General features: G+C 33.8%; 1 protein-coding gene across 1 annotated transcript; it reads right to left on the minus strand.

The window, feature by feature from the left end:
• Nucleotides 1-3727: 3727 nt before the first annotated feature.
• Nucleotides 3728-7056, minus strand: LOC143553976 (uncharacterized). Its single transcript, XM_077043853.1, has 2 exons — nucleotides 6998-7056; nucleotides 3728-6011 (listed from the first exon to the last, which is right to left on the minus strand). Exon 2 carries the CDS (start codon nucleotides 5703-5705, stop codon nucleotides 3906-3908), a length of 1800 nt encoding a protein of 599 aa, XP_076899968.1. The 5' UTR covers nucleotides 5706-6011; nucleotides 6998-7056; the 3' UTR covers nucleotides 3728-3905.
• Between the last annotated feature and the right edge of the window lie 10108 nt (nucleotides 7057-17164).

Below are 17164 nucleotides of genomic sequence, written 5' to 3' on the forward strand. Positions count from 1 at the left end.
TTATTAACCGGAATAATCATAATTAAATACAATAACAATTAATGTAAAATAATAGTAAAAATTACCAATTATGAAATATTTGAATTATGTAAACAAATGTAAAATTGTTGTTATAATGTATAGCCGGAATAATTACCAATAGCCGAAAAAATTGATATTGCAATAACTATAACCAGCATAATTAACATTAACAAAAATAATTTAATTCCAAATGGATGTAACGGAAATAACAAAAATAATAAAACCAATATTTGAAATGGCAAAGAAATGAATGAACAATGAAATAATAAATAATATGAGAATCGGGAATTATAGTATTTTCCATAATACCTTACGGGAAACCCGTAATAGTTCAGCATCTCCATTAAATCTTTGATTTTGATATAAAACCTAAAAAGATTATAAGAAAATTATATAATAATTAAAATTAATACAAACAAAAAAGAGAAAAGAAAAAGAGTTGTTAATGAAATAATATGAGAATCGGCCATTAAAGTATCAAATAAAACATTACCGGAAAATAATTAATCTCCCTTACCGGAATTGGTTCAACATGATGATGTCTTTTGGCTCCATTTTCCTAGTGGTTAAAAAAAATAAACAAAAAGTTCATTTTTGAACAATAAGAATTCTAAGCCAAAAAATACATCACAAAATGTAACAACAAAAATTAAAAACCTTAAAAAGAAAGATAATCGTTTTTTCTAAAGAAGTTTTGATAGTGTAAGAATGAGCGTATGGATGTTATTGTAATTAGAAAGAATAAATTAGGGAAAGTCAATTAACTTAAAATAAGGACAAAAATTAGGGAATTAGGATTAATGAATATTTAAAATTTGAATGTAATGTTCATAAATTTGGGAATAAGGATGAAAAACCTTAATGTAATGTTCATAAAATAAATCTATACTATATTTAAATATAGACTATACTTAAATAGAGAATTAAACTTACTAATGTAGAAATATAAATTAAATTTATGTATTTACAATAAATAAAATTATGTATTTCAATGCCATCAAATATAATGATTTATCAAATATAATAGGTTATATCTAAAATATAAAATTACGGTATATATTTATATATTGAATCCTCTGATTGATATTTATAAAATTATTGAAAATAATATAATTATAATCAACATTTAAATAATTCAAAACTTCATATAAGATGTGGAAAAATAAGTTACTAATATGGTTTTGATATATTAACATTAAAAGATTTTAAATAGAATTAAACTGTAATTATCGATTAGAATAATATGAATTAGAATTTGAATATTTAAAAGTCAAATCAAAACCATATATTTAAATCAATATTTACTTAATTTAGAAGTATTCAATGGGTCAACATCGGTATTTAGAGTAAACACTTAAAGCACACATTAAGGATGCTTAATCAAATATTCAAATCATTATTCAAATAATATACAACCTTTAACTAAAAAAAATACAATTTCCGTAAATAAATAATTCCTTGATCAAAATGGTTATTAATTCATAATTTACATAAATCGGAATCAACGTAGAATTTATACTCAAATGTGGTAAAATTGTATTTCTCAAATGCTAATCAAATATTCAAATCATTATTAATTAAAAAAAATACAACCTTTAACTAAAAAAAATACAATTTCCGTAAATAAATAATTCCTTGATCAAAATGGTTATTAATTCATAATTTACATAAATCGGAATCAACGTAGAATTTATACTCAAATGTGGTAAAATTGTATTTCTCAAATGCTAAATCTATATGAATATATAAAAAACATATATCAATTACATCAATTAAATTTTATAATACATATATCAACAAAATTTAAATTTAAAATCAACCTAATATATTTAAATGATTAACTGCTAAATTTAGAATAAGTAAATAGGTCAAAATCCGTATTTATAGTAAGCCTTATGGATGGTTAGTCAAATACTTAATCAAATAATAATTAATAATTAATTAGAATATACAAATTCCATAATTAAAAATGCACTTTTGTTAAGTTGTTAAAAGGTTTTAAATTTTAATTTTCAGAACCGTATATATGAAGAAATTGAGATTTGTGGATGGTTCTTATTATTTTATTCCTAAAAGGTTTGCTTAATAGTTATAAGTAAAATGTTATATTTATGTGACTCAATCGGTCAATCTTGACTCAATCTAATATCAAAACCAATTATTATAAACTTAAATCCGTAATATATGAATAATATGGATGAAATATCAAAAAAATATCAAAATTATCTATTATCTAAAATACATTAAAAATTATTTGTTAATGTGACATTATGTTTTTTTTTCCGGCTAATAAACTAATTTAAGAGATATGTTAAACTAATTTAGTAATGATAATTTTAAAAATATAATTACTTGCATAGAAATTCCCATAAATAAATATAATTAGCCGAAGTCAAATTATTAAATTAAATATCAAACAAAATAATTGAAGACATTTATTGCATCTAATTTAATTATATTATTGATTTATTTTATTAAGATGAAAAATGGAGAAACTATTGATATACATGAAAATTCTAATGAACAACCAATAGGAAGGGGGAATTTTGACATAAAGCCTATTGCTTTAATAGTATAGTTAGATTCTAGAAGAACTTTGTATTTGACCATCTGGTTTTCGTATGAACCTCTGATGCACATGTGGTTGGTAACTGTTGGTTTGTAACTGACCTCTTGATGACTATTATTCTAAAAACCGATGCAGATACGGTAAACACTTATTGGTCTGTCGCATGTGTAGGTGGTAAGTTTGATTTATGTTTTGTTAGTTATGTCAAAAAAAATTAAAAGCTTGATGAACCCAAACCTGAATTTGTTAAAAAAGCTGAGAATTCTGTGCTTACACGGGTTTTCTCGCAATGTGTTCATTTATTTTAAAAAAACTTCCATTTTAACGGTTCATGAACAAGCAGATAAATAATTAACTCCTTCATAAAACTTTCAGTATTGACTTTTTAGTGCTTATTTCACATTTTCATTATTGTATTTGAAGTAAAGCATAATCACTAATCGGGTTATTCGGGTTAACTCGAAACCCGATTATTTTCCAAAAATAAATCCGAAACCCGACCCTTTTAACAATTCGGGTCAACCCGAATAACCCGACTAATACTTTTTGACCATATTTAACCCGACCCCCAATTAGCTTATTCGGGTTTGGGTTGGGTTAATCGGATTCTGGTATTTTAGACACTTCAAGCGGTAAGATGCTTAAAAGTATATAATAGGTTTCCATGTTAAAAATCGATTGCTAAATTAGTGCAATGAAAACAGTGTATAAACGATTTCAATCTAACAAACTGCGAGAAGTGAAACACATCGCCAACGTAGCATGTTTAAATTGCACAAACCATAGTGATGGTTGGAATAAATTGTAAGCATTTAAGGCAACATTTGGTTACAACTCTCCAGCTTCTTCTTTATAATGTAGTGGCAATGTCATTAAAAGATATGTAAACCTCGAAGATGCAACTTTAAACTATTGCAAACGGGCAAGAAAATTCAGCTATTTTTAAACGAGCAACAAAGCGGACATATTTTCTCGACCATCTTCCATTCTCATGAAAACATAAACCATAGCAAAATATGAATGTTTGGTATTTTAAACTTTAAGATGACTTAAAAACAATAGAAAAGAGATTCAACTATACAAAAGCAGTTTTTAACATTTATATTCATGGAGGTATAAAATCCATGAAAAAAAAATAAAAAAGAGAAACAACACATCCTTATTAATTATGATACAGCAACATTAACAGAAAATCTCACCTATGAAAGGCATTTAATCATTTATACACACACATACAAATCACTTAAGAAAAACCATAACACTTCCCTAAAACTTAACATTTAAACCTTCAAAACCAGACCTTCCATTGATTCAATCACACCCCATCAACTGTGGCATTCTTCAAGTTCCCACCGAGCAACGACAGCAAGCCGCCACCATGAACCCGTCCCTCAGGAACCTCAAACTCCAAGCTCAACCGACTGTTGCCATTTGTAAACGACGATGAGAGTGGAGACTTCATTGACGGTGGAACCAACACTTGTGGTGGTATCAGTTGTTGCCTTTTAGCAGGCTTTTCAAGCGAGTCATTCGAATCTGAAACAATGCTCACTCCTGATGAAGAGTAGGTATTATCAAAGCTGCTCATAACAGTCGAACCTGGCCCCGCAACAACCCCGTGAAACAACCCGGGTCCAATGCCAAAACTACCCCTTTTGTTAGCGTTAGCTCCTTTCTCTTGAACCATGCTACCATGTGCTGCACATAACCCGCTCTTCCCTCTTGCAAACTTCTCACATTTCCCTTCACCACCCCAAATACACCGCTTCCCGCCACCGTGCGCCTTACAGAAATCAGTACTCCCTTGCGCCGACTTCGTACAGTTTTCAAATTTACACCGTTTCCCACCACCGTGCTTCACGCAGCAATCGGTCCTCCCACGTGCGCTTTTCGTGCACCCGGGCACCGAACACCGTTTCCCGCCACCGTGAGCGACACAAAAGTTCGTCCCCCCGTGCACGCTTTTAGGGCAAATCCCGCCACCGTCATATAAACACCGTTTACCGCCACCGTGCGCTTTACAAAGTGGGGTACTACCTTCTGCCCCCTTCGTACACCCTGCGAACACGCACCGTTTACCACCACCGTGCGCTTTACAATACATTGTACTCCCCTGTGCCCCCTTAGTGCACCCTTGAAACTGGCATCGCCGCCCGCCACCGTGTGATATGCATAAACCGATTTGTCCTTCAGCACTACGCGTGCACCCGTCGACTTTACACTGCTTTCCGCCACCGTGTTTGATGCATAAACCCGACTTTCCCCTAGCGGCTTTAGTGCACCCAGACGGGTGGCCGCACCGCCTCCCGCCGCCATGAGCAATGCAAAACTCGGTCCGACCCTCGGCGCTTTTCGTGCACCCGAGATGCTGGCACCGCCGACCACCACCGTGAGCTTTACAATACGCGGTTCGACTCTCGGCACCTTTATTACACCCCGGTTTTTGACATCGTTGACCACCACCGTGACCGATACAAAGCCCGGTAGAACCTCTGGCTCCTTTCGTGCACCCGTCGAACCGACATTTCTTGGAACTCACTGTTTGATGGTCCGACATTGTTCCCATTGAATAATCTGAGATAGCCGATGGCTCCGAGCTTAACTGTGGCCCGTGATAGGAGTTCTCACCAGGGTCCAACAGATTATGCATTTGCATACGTGGCGCGAGAAGTAACGATGGCATGTATCCACCCAATTTCTTAGCAGATGTCGAGCCCTCATCGATAACCTTGTTTGAATAACACGATGCATCATTAACCGATGTAAAACAGTGATCAGAAAGACCGAGTTTGAGACCCAAATCACCACCATCACATGACAACCCGGTGTGTGAAACCGAGGCGGGTTTCTTAGTTGAGTTTGAGTAATAATCATTAGAGTATACACTCGGGGTGGGGCCTAACCCGAGGACCAGTCTGCTCCCGTCATCGGCTGCAGTGTTTATATTCGATTCTTTCAATTTATCACAGGCGGGTTCGTGCACAGGACCCGTGTTTCCACCATACCCAAAGCATTCCAAACTTAATGTGGTGTTACTGTTAGCGTTACCATTTGCGTTACAAGAAACGAATGCGAGGCTGTTATTGAGATCCATTTGCGGGTTGCTGTAAACCATTTTGTGAAGTGTTTGAAGAAGTTGTGCTAAGATACTTACAATGATTTGTAAATCAAGATGAACAGAAAAAGAAAGGTTTCCAATTGAGTAACGCTAGCTCCACCACTCACAAAGCCAGATGTGTCTGACCTGTCCATTCAGTTGGCGGTTGCAGGCCTTATCGAGCTACACAGACACCTCGGTTGCGAGGCGTATCTGATAACATTTCTGGGATAAAATCCAATAACATAGTCGATATATACTGGTATGTTTAGATCTGCAAACGCTCTGTTTCTCCTTACTGACAAATCTTTAAGCTTCATTCACCTGCAGTAGTAAAACAAAAGGAGATTTCTTTAGAAAAACCGAATCAAATTCATACAAATATTTTGTATTGTATATGAATTGAATTGGGACTGAAAAGATCTAGCTCATACAGACTGGATATGTTATTGTATATGAATCGAGCTAATTCTTCCACAAGTTTGATTCAAGTTTCAAATGAAAAAATATATATTTTTATTTACATAGTATCATCGTGCTACAAAATAAATATCATAAAAATTCAAACATCATATGATAACGTTCAAAAGTTCCAAAATTAAATATAAAACATAATATTTCAAATACCAAAGACTCCAAACCAAACACATCTATTAAGAAAAGACAATAAATGTTCAGTTTGTTTTCAGGTTGCTCAGTTCGGGTTTTTTGTCCCGATAATCGAACCCATTTAAGGTTCGGGTAGGTCGGGTTTTCCAGGTATACTCTGATTCGGGTTTGGGTGGCTTCAAGTCAGGTTTGGTTTTCGGGTACGGTTAAACAACACACCCCTATTTCAGATGAACATCAGAAAAACCAATACAAAAGTCCTAACTTGTTCATTGATTTTAGACTGGAATTCCATTATAAACAATACTAGTATACAAATCAATTAAAGTTGATTAATAATATCTGAATGCCTGATATTATGTTGTAGATGAGGACAAATATAAATTTTGGGGGACAAAGCCAAAGATGAAGTAACAAAGTGAATTTAGCAATATTATACACATAATAAAATCTTAAAACTTCAAATAAAACATTGGATCTCTATCCAAACGTGCAACTAGAAAGAACATAACAGAACAGAATCAAACTCCTCAATATGAAACCTTAATCCTAACCTAAGTATCATATCATATTAAAAAAAAACAACATGGTACATCAAAAGCATCAGTAATAAAACTAATTCAACAGAATAAATCAAACAATTACAAACAGAGAGTAATTTAAATGCATGAGATTGTGAAGATGGATAGAAGTAAATATACCACAAGAGGCAAAACCAAAACCATGTAAAGGCAGTAGTAGATCTAAGAGGTGAAATTAATCTAATAATAATAAGATAAATGGGGGGTAAGGAAGGAGGATGTTTGCACAAGTGGAGTAATAGTTAGGTAATGACGTCAAAAATAGAGGATACGCATTCAATACAATATGTATTTTTCCCCCTTGTTATTATTTTAGACTATATGTTTGGTCCCTTGTTTTGTGATTTTCAACACTTATGACTGAAATTGTGTGTGGAGTTATTCGAATTCATGAATTGTTCATTTATAGTTTTATATGTGCAACGAGTCGAGTCGAGTTGAGTTAGAGTTTATCTAAGGTTTAGGTTGACTCGTGTATTTAATGGAAATAGATTTTCGCTCATCTCGAGTTTGATTTGTGGGTATTTTTCAAGCTTTAATTCAACTCGTGATCAAATTTCTAAATTGCAAATTGATTTGTTTATTTTAATTTAAATATATGTTGTAAAAATAGGTTTAAAAGGCCGAGTACTCGCTACAAGGTATGTCACCGGGGCGAGTTTCTTTAATGCGCCCAGTTACTAAGAATCGATCAAAAGTTTCAACCTCAACTAGAATCACATCTAATCGGTGAACTTGGCCCGATTTTGACTTAATAAATTAAACAATTTGTTTTCCTATAATATTAAAGAACAAATATTCTTTTTTTAAATTAATAATTAGCAATTTCTAGAATAACTTTATATATATATATATATATATATATATATATATATATATCTTATTTATATTGTTATTCACCTATTTTGTTATTAATATTAGTAAATTTATAATATTTGACATATATATAATACTCAAAAAATAATTTTCTCTATATTTATTATCCCCGAGTACACCCGACTCTCTAGTCAGTCACGACTTTTACAACCTTGGTTTAAATATATTTTAATCATTTTTTATGTGCATATATAAATAGATGATTATCTTATATATGCTATAATAGATGTACACAGCGTAATATATATTACTTTAGTTATATTTATAATAGCAATATTTATAATGTAATTATTCATTTATTGTAAACTTAAAAAATTATTATACTTAAATTAATAATAGGCTTGTGTACTCGGTAAAATCTATATATTAAGCTTCAGCTCAAGTTTGTTTAATAAATAAGCTTTAATTTGTGTTAAGCCTGGATTTGATGTTTCTTAAACTCTTCTCATTTTAAAATTATTTGAACTTGACTTGATTCAATGTCTTAGTAAGTCTATCTTGTATAGCTCATGAGTGATTTATCTCGTTTAAATCTTTGTTTAAAATTAAGTAACATATAGTCACATTAGTATCTAACTAAAGATAAAAATAGAAAAGGTTGTATGATGGATGCACTTTGGGCTTTAAAAATTTATTAATTATCATAAACTATTTATAAAATTTTTTATTAATATAAAGTACGGCTATTTATTCATAACTAGAATATGTCTTTAATGTGAAATCACCTTCCATGATTTAATAATAGTTAAAATGCAATCATTTTTACCATCAAATTTATTTATTTTCTTACAAAATTGAACCTATTCATGTTGATGATAAAGATATGAAATATGTACCTAAAGGGCTAAACATGACATTCTCATGTAGTACAAGGACCAAAAGAGAAAAACTAAATTTATATACTTCAACCAAAAACCAAATTATTTGGTGTGTGTGCAACAATAACATATTCGACTTCTTTTATTGCCTAAATTACCCAAAATACCCCTGGATATACAACTGTCTTTTGGACCATTCGAAGGAAGACGACGACGGCTCATTTGCTTACTTTTTAGCGACAATGACATCGTGTACATTGACCATATTACCCCCGTTACATGTGATGCCTGAGAAAACACAAGGGGCAAATCTGTCGTTTAACAAGAAACGGTGATGTCAGCTGGGGCATTGTAAATTAGTGGAGGAGGTGAAGTGTGACGTGGCAACCCCGTGCCAACAACCAATTAAAAGTGCATCTTCGCTCAGCGGTTTTTGTCTTATTTTATTCGGCTTCAAGCCGCTCCTTTTTTAGACGCGGCTAGCCGGCTTGTTCGAATGGAGGCCATATGCTAAAGCCAGGATGGCATCGCAATAAACGATTAAACGTTATATCAAATCATATTTTAACAAAAAGTATTTGATTTGATATGAAAAAGCTCTCTGTGTGTGTGTGAGAGGTTTAATAGGAAGAAAAAAGATAATGGCAAATACAAATAAAATATATATATATACAAGATATTAGTAAAAAGACAATAAAATAATAAATTCTATTTGTTGCCTTGAAAATATCATCTACCGTACGTTCTTGATATTTTCTTCATCATAGTTATCATTTTTTTTTATCTGATATAAAACAAAATTAACTTATTTGTGACAAAAAAAACTTTTTTTTAATAAATACTTGGTCATTTGACTAACTGCTTGATTATTTATCATCTGATTAAATTGTTACTTGCTTTATTTTTCGATTCTTTGCTAGTTTGTTGGATTATTTGATTATTTTAATAAATTATTTGTTATATTAACTTGAAACATAGTGGTTAATTTGAGTTTAAATTTGTCAATGTTGGAAATACAAAAATAAATATATATAAATAAACGATTTCCTAAATAAAACTTGATCGAGAGTATGTATTATCTTTTATCACGTGACCCGAGCGACCCTTAGAATTTCGGACCTCTAAAAAGTTTATAATTATGTTAGTAATTTGTATATTAGATTTTGCTCCAAACTGAAATTGCTATCGACGAGTGCGATATTATGATGGATTATCTATCGGAATTTTTAAAAATAACATTCTTGTTGTGTTGACGGAACCAGATAATTTAAATAAGAGGGTTCAAAATTTACCTTTTATAATGTAAACAGGTTACATGTAAATTATATCACTTCAGCATTTGACAAAAAGAAATTAAAAAAAATGTAGGTTTGAGTTGTTTTTGTAGTGTTGAGTTGTTCTACAAATGTCAACAAAAATGAGAAGTTATAATTAATTAAGAAAACAAAATGTAAAAGTAATAATACACATTTCTCTCTCCACGTTCAAGTCAAACGTATACAACTTTTTCATATGATATTTTTTATAAAAAAAAAAGTTTACCATAATAACAAGCGTTTTTAATCTAAAATATGAGTATGATTTTGTTACATCAAAATAAAAAAAATATATTACGTCGTTGTGTTTTATTGCTTATCATTGATTCTTTTTTCGTTATTGTTTTTTTTTGTCATTGTGTCTTTCAACTCATCATTGTGTTTTTTAAATACTAATAACACTGTGTAGTAATAATAATATCTAAATATAATGAAAAATACCAACAAATTATCTAATACATAAAACACAATGATGAATACATATTACACAATAACCTGGAATGTAAAACACAATAATGAATACATATAACACAATGGTCTGAAACGTAAGACACAATGGTAAATACATATAATACAATGACCTAAAACGTAAAACATAATGTAAACTAAATATTATACAAGGACTTGAGCGTAATACACAATGAATGTAATACTACTTTTCTCAAATTAAGTGAATGTTGAGTACAATGACTAAAACTCAATGATAAGTAGAAAGACAAATGTTGAGCATAAAGACACAGTGACGAACAAAAAGACACAATGACGTAATCTTTATTTTAATTTTCATCTTAATATGAGTACCAATTAAAAAACACAATGAGCAAAATTTATAACACAAAGCATAGAAAAACACATTTAAAAAACACAATGGACAACCAAATAACATAATATAAAAAAACCCACAATTTTTTTTTCATTTTTATATAACAATATGATATTCATATTAAAGATAAATAATGCTTGTTATTATTATAAAAAAAATTTCTAAAAGAAATGTCGTATGAAAAAGTTAAATACGTTTTAAAATGATTGGTGAATTGACATGTGTCTTGCATGTGAAGAGAGAAAGTCATCATAAGTGGGTTATTACCTTCATACTCTTCTCATCAATTTTTATTCTTAAATTAATCTACATCATTTCAAATTTAAGATCAATGAATTAGATTTCTTCTTGTTGTTGCAATGTGTCAGTAGTTCATTAGTCTTTAATTTATCATGTCTGTAATCAGAATATTGTTTGTTATGTTTTGGTTATGGTGAACTTACTGTTTAGCTTTTGGTATAGGCGGTGTTAGCCTTTGGGCGAAGTTAGGGACAACTTCGCATAGGTATGTTAAGCGAAGTTGTCGTTTACTATAAAACCTAACTTGGCCGTAGGGTTTGATAGGGTTTTAGGTGATAACTTCTGAACGCGGTGTTTCTTACGCGTTACAAGCACCGGGTTGCTGATAACATATGAGCATTTTGTTTACGTGTTTGTTTGTCGTACGTTTCCGATTCGTTCTTTCGTGTACACTCGTAATCGTATACATAGGGGATTCTGCACCCTTTGTGTACGAGATACTCCTGTGTAGATCCGGCTGGGAACCTACAATTGGTATCAGAGCTATAAGCGCTTGATTGTGTGGTTCGGGATTATCACACGAGTATTAAAATTCTTCCACGAGAATTTTAACGAATTCTACACTTAAAATCTGCCTGTTTTTGTTCCTTGTTGCCCTTACCATCCAACCTACAACCATATAGTCCAACCAGTACGTAAAAAAATAGCTCGAAATTGATGAACTCAGAATCCAGAGTGCAAGGCGAAGTTTCCGTCTTGGGTATTAGGGTTTATGCGATGATATAGGGTTAGTGAGAAGTTATCCTTAAGCGAAGTTCATAAGCGAAGTTAAGGGGATCAAGCATTAAGCGTAGTTGGTAGAGAAAGAAGCGAAGCTGGCAAAGAAAACGAAGTTATACTAACTTCGCCCCCTCACTGTTCACGAAACAAAGCTGACAAAATTTTCTTGTTCATTTCGGTTGACCATGTCTACGATAAATATCTCTGATCTGGTAAAGATGGAGGTCGAGGCTGGTTCAGCTACTAAAGCTCCAGAGCTTCTTAAAGGTACAGACTTTGTTTCTTGGAAGGATATATTTGAGCAAAACATGAAGTAACATGTTGCAAAGATGTGGTTATGTATTCTGGATGGTTATATTCCTCCAACGACAGAATTTGAAGAACGAGAACAACTAAAGAAATATAATAAGATGGAGGATGATGAAAAGAAGATGTATGAAGCAGAAAGTAAAGCCTTAGCTGCCATAACTATGGCACTGTCTCAAGAGATTCTACATACATTCAGAAAGTATAAGTCTGCTAGAGATTTGTGGGAAGTATTGGAAAATCGTTTTGAAGGGAATGCGGGCATACGAAACTCAAAGACAAAATTGTTGAAGACTCAACTTTCAGTATTCAAGAACTTTCAAAATGAATCACTTAATGACATCATCACAAGATACTACCACTTGTTGACTGAGTTGACTAACTACTCCATAAAGTATATTGAGATCGAAAAGTAGAGAAGCTTCTAGATGCTCTTCCACCCAAAGGGGAGATGTACAATGTGTTGATGAAAGAAGACAAGGATTATGAAAATTTTGATCTAGAAACGGTAGTCAATAAGTTACGTACCTATGAACTTAATATGAGAAGAAAGGAGACATTTACTGATCAGATTCAGTATCCGGGAATGTATGGTGCAAAAGGTTCTCCAAGTTCAAGCTCTAAAGGGGCCTCGAGTGCCTATTACTCTGGTAGCGAAACTAATCAACTCAAGATGGTCAGGTGATGATGAACATGGATGGAAACTTATGCTTTGTTGCTAATGGAAGTACTTCTTCAAAACCTCAGTCTGCAGTTGGCAACTCTACTGCAAATCCTCCAAGTATGAATTATTCGAAGATGTCTATGAGCGTAAATTCTGCTAAACAACGATTTGCTATTTATGCTTCTTTTATTGCTTCTTATGAGAACTACATCAAAGGAAAGATAGTCGGCCCTGCAACATTAGATGAGGACTATGATCAAACTGATGTTGATGATATTAAAGAGATGGATCTTTAATGGCAGACGACCATGATAGTAAGAAGGGTGAAAAGGTTTATGAAGAAGACAGGAAGAAAGTTCGTGGGGGATAGTCCGGGCTTTGACAAGTCAAAAGTTCGATGTTACAATTGTCAACAAAATGGACACTTTGCAAGAGAATGTACTAATGAGAGAGTTGAAAGGAGTCAAAATAGGTCTACTCATCAAAATGGAAATGGAACTGAGACGAAAGCTATGATGTCTGAACATGATGGTGGGTATAATTGGAACATTCAGGTAGAAGAGGTGAGTGAATAGGCTAATCTAGTGAACATTGTGCCTGGAAGATATGAAAAAGAAACAGTGGAGGACCAAGCTTACATGGTTGAAATGAACGACCAGCTCTCAGAGGTATGTTCTGAACTCCAATGTGATCAATGTGAAAAATTATCTGAACAATTAACTGCTTTAACTGACCAGAATATGAGTTTGGAAAAAGAATTAAAATGTTCAAAAGAAGAACACCACTATTCTAAGCTAAAAGAAAACAGTTACTCTGTAAAAATAAAATCAGATGAAAAGGACATTAGATGCCTTAAGGCCACCCTAGCTGAGAAAATACAAGTGATTGATTTAAGTTATGAGGTAGTGGAAAAAAAGACCAAACTTATAACTGAAAGAGACAAGCAGATAGCTGATTACCAAGTAAAAGTGGTGGAACTTAACAGAAAACTTGAACAGTTTAGGAACTCTTCCATGATACTAAATCATGTCCTAAGTGTTCAACGTTCTCCGAACAATAAAGATGGACTTGGATTTTATGAGGTTCCTCCACCTTACAATAATAACTATACTTATAATCCTTGTAATCAGCCACCTGTTTGTGTTCAAACTGGTCAAACCTCAACGGGTACCGTAAACTTGGACAAAACTATCACACCCATTAAGGTTGATTTAAACAAAGCCCCCGTTAACCTCGTCAACCTTGAAAAGGTAGACAAAGATGTTAAGAAATCAGCTCAGACAAATTCCTAAGTTGTTGATCAAGAGTCCCAATCTAGTAAGCCTGTCAACACTGGTAAAATGAATGATGAAGTTGTGTTACTAAAAAGGGAATCGAATGTTATTTTTGGTAATGAGAAACCTTCTTTAAACCCATTCGTTCCCCCCTACGTGAAACTCAATATCAGTAAGCCAACCTCATCTTTTGAAGTAACTCCTAAGAAGGATGTTCAGATGACCACTAGTAATTTGAATAAGAGTTGCTTTAGATGTCATATCAAGGGACATGTTGCTAGTATTTGTCCCTTGAAAAGGAAAACAACAAAGAGTATGAGACCAAACAAAGCTGAGAACAAAATGAAACCTAAAACTGGCGTAAGAACAAGTGTCAATTTCGTTAACACCAGGCCTAGGAAAAATCCTAGATTTCAAAGAAATCAACATCGTTTTTTCCCGGTTAACCATAAAACCTGTAACTTTGAGTCATCCGAAACTTTTAATACTAGAAATTCAGAGATTTTTGGTTGGTCTCATAATCGATTCTTTAGAAATCTTCCTTTCAGACCAAATGTCAGGTCTCCTCAATGGAACTCTAGACAGCCAGTTAGTATGATGTCGTTTAACAGGTTTGAACAACCCAAGACCAGGAGGTCTTGGCTCCCCCGCTTTTAATTGCTTTCTATAAATGTGCAGGAACGGTTTGAAAGGACTGTGAACAACAGGTGGGTTGTCGACAGTGGCTGTTCCCGGCACATGACGGGTAACAAGAAATTGTTACTAGACTGTAAGGATGTACAAGGAGGAAGAGTAAGTTCTGCAGGAGAAAGTGGAGGAAAAATTTCAGGCATCGGTACGGTAACTAACGGAAGGATCAAGTTGGAACGAGTCAATTTTGTGGAAGAATTGAAGTACAATATTCTAAGTGTTTCTCAAATTTGTGACAAAGAATACACCGTGCACTTTACAAAGGATGAAGTGTAAGGCCCCATTACCGGTAGCCCTACTTTAACGTTGGATTTACTCATAAACGCAGTTCTAAATATCATAGTTAACAAAAACTTTCGTGGAATAATAAAAACTTTATCCATAACATTTTACATAGCCATCAAGTTATGTCTTATAAAACATTCGTAGTCAATTAAAACAAAACATAGTCTTTAAAACATTACAACATTTCTTCGAGATGCCAGTATCTTCGATTTCATTGCCATGTGTCATCAGTCACGCGAGCTGCCTCAAACTATTTGCCTGCGTGCATACTAAATGTCAGCTATGCTGAGTGAGTTCTAGTTAATCACGTAACTTACTTTTCATACACATATACGTGCCCGAAGGTACGCATTACAACATATCAAGATCAGCATTCGTCCATACACATTCATATCTAACCATACATTATAAAGGTCGTTTCACCCTACATACCTCGGATATTTTTAGGGTCCGGTACCCTCCATCCTCGGATATTATTAGGGTCCGGTCACCCTTCATTCTCGGATATTATTAGGGTCCGGTCACCCTTCATCCTCGGATGTTATTAGGGTCCGGTACCCTTCATCCTCGGGTATTATTAGGGTCCGGTACCCTTTCTTTCATAGCTTCACACTATACCTGTCCTTAAATATTTTTCCTGACAATACGTGCAATCTCCGAAGAGCGTTCACGTACCATTAACTTATCATACGCACATTATGCATACATCATAAATATTCATACATACATCTTATCTTACATCATACATAGCAATCACGTCTTTAGCTACCACCTGACGGTACATCCAATATCCGAAGATCGTTCACGCACCGTCAAGCAATCATCATACATCCATCATAAAAGGCATACACTTACCACTTAAGGTAAGTGTATTAACTATCACATCGAGTATGCACACAGCCCCGAAAACATAACAAGAAAGTGGGGCTAGAAACTCACCTCAATGCGGTTGCGTTCACCGTTTACGGTTATTCCCTTCTTGAGCTGTGCCCGACTAACTGTATAATAATTATGGGATCCAAGGGGCAGAGCCCCTGGCTGGGGTTAAGCTGCCAGGTCAGCTTGAAAAAATTTTATTTTCATTAACTGTCTTAACACATTTTCCATTAGGATTTTGAATCCTTAAATAATTTGCTACTTAAAGTCCAAGGGCTTCTTTGTAATTAAATCTTTCTTTTCTAAGTCCAGGGACTGCTATTGTCATTCAGTTAAACTTCTAATTCCTTATTGGTTCATAGCGAATTGGATTATCCTAGCGAACTGGTTCTTATAACGAATTGAACCCTTAACGAACTGGACTCCTTAACGAATCAGTCCATATAGAGAATTGGACCTTCTAATTCGTTATTTCTTTTAACGAACTAATCATAACGAATCAAGGGTAATTCGTTACCCTTTTCCCTTAACGAATCAGAGACGAATCATAGACGAACTAGAGCTAGTTCGTTGTGCTCCCTTAAGCGAATCAACTAACGAATCACCTTCAATTCGTTAAGTCCCCATAGCGAACTAGGGTTAGCTCAGGGAATGTCAGAACATTCCCTGACATTCCTTATCCTCGTACCACTATTCCGGCGCCGCCTTTGCCGGAAAGCCGCCGGAAAACCGCGAACACGTCGGAAAAAACGAGTTTTAACTCGTTTTTCACCGTTTTTCGTCCCGTTCGATCCAGATCTGAGCTAGGGTGACCCCTAAGCTCATCATAGGTTCGGTTTATACCCGATTCCACCCGGATCTCGTGACTTAAACGGTTTAACAGTGTCGGCTCGTCGTTTAGTGACCATAACTAACGGATTTAAGCTCATACAACAAAATACTATCATACCTTGGGTCGGGATCCGTTTCTTCTTCTATATTTCAGCTAGAGAGAGACTAGAGAGAGAGAGAGCTTAAGTGTGTGTGTTTGAGAGGTGTAAGGGATATGTGTAAATGAATTAAATGGAGGATTAAAGGTATATATATATTTTTATCATGGGCTTAAGCCCATGGTCTTTCCTTCATTCCTCCATAACCCATATCCATTTACCCAACACAAGTCCATCTCGTATTCTATTCAACTAACCGATAACGACCGGCTATAAACTAAACGAACTTTATTTTATTAATATAACCGAAAGTAGGATGTTACATGAAGCCTTAGTGCTTTCTCCTAGTTTCAAGATCCCAGAAAGTTGGATAATCATGAAAGCTCCCAGAGAGAAGAATACTTATGTGA

This window comes from Bidens hawaiensis, unplaced genomic scaffold, assembly GCF_021521415.1.
Source record: "Bidens hawaiensis isolate Kalapana, Puna unplaced genomic scaffold, B.hawaiensis_p1.1 tig00017465_1, whole genome shotgun sequence".
Taxonomy (NCBI): Eukaryota; Viridiplantae; Streptophyta; class Magnoliopsida; order Asterales; family Asteraceae; genus Bidens; species Bidens hawaiensis.

Coding starts and splice junctions, on each gene's coding strand:
- LOC143553976 (XM_077043853.1), bottom strand. CDS start 5,705: ATGGTTTACAGCAACCCGCAAATGGATCTCAATAACAGCCTCGCATTC.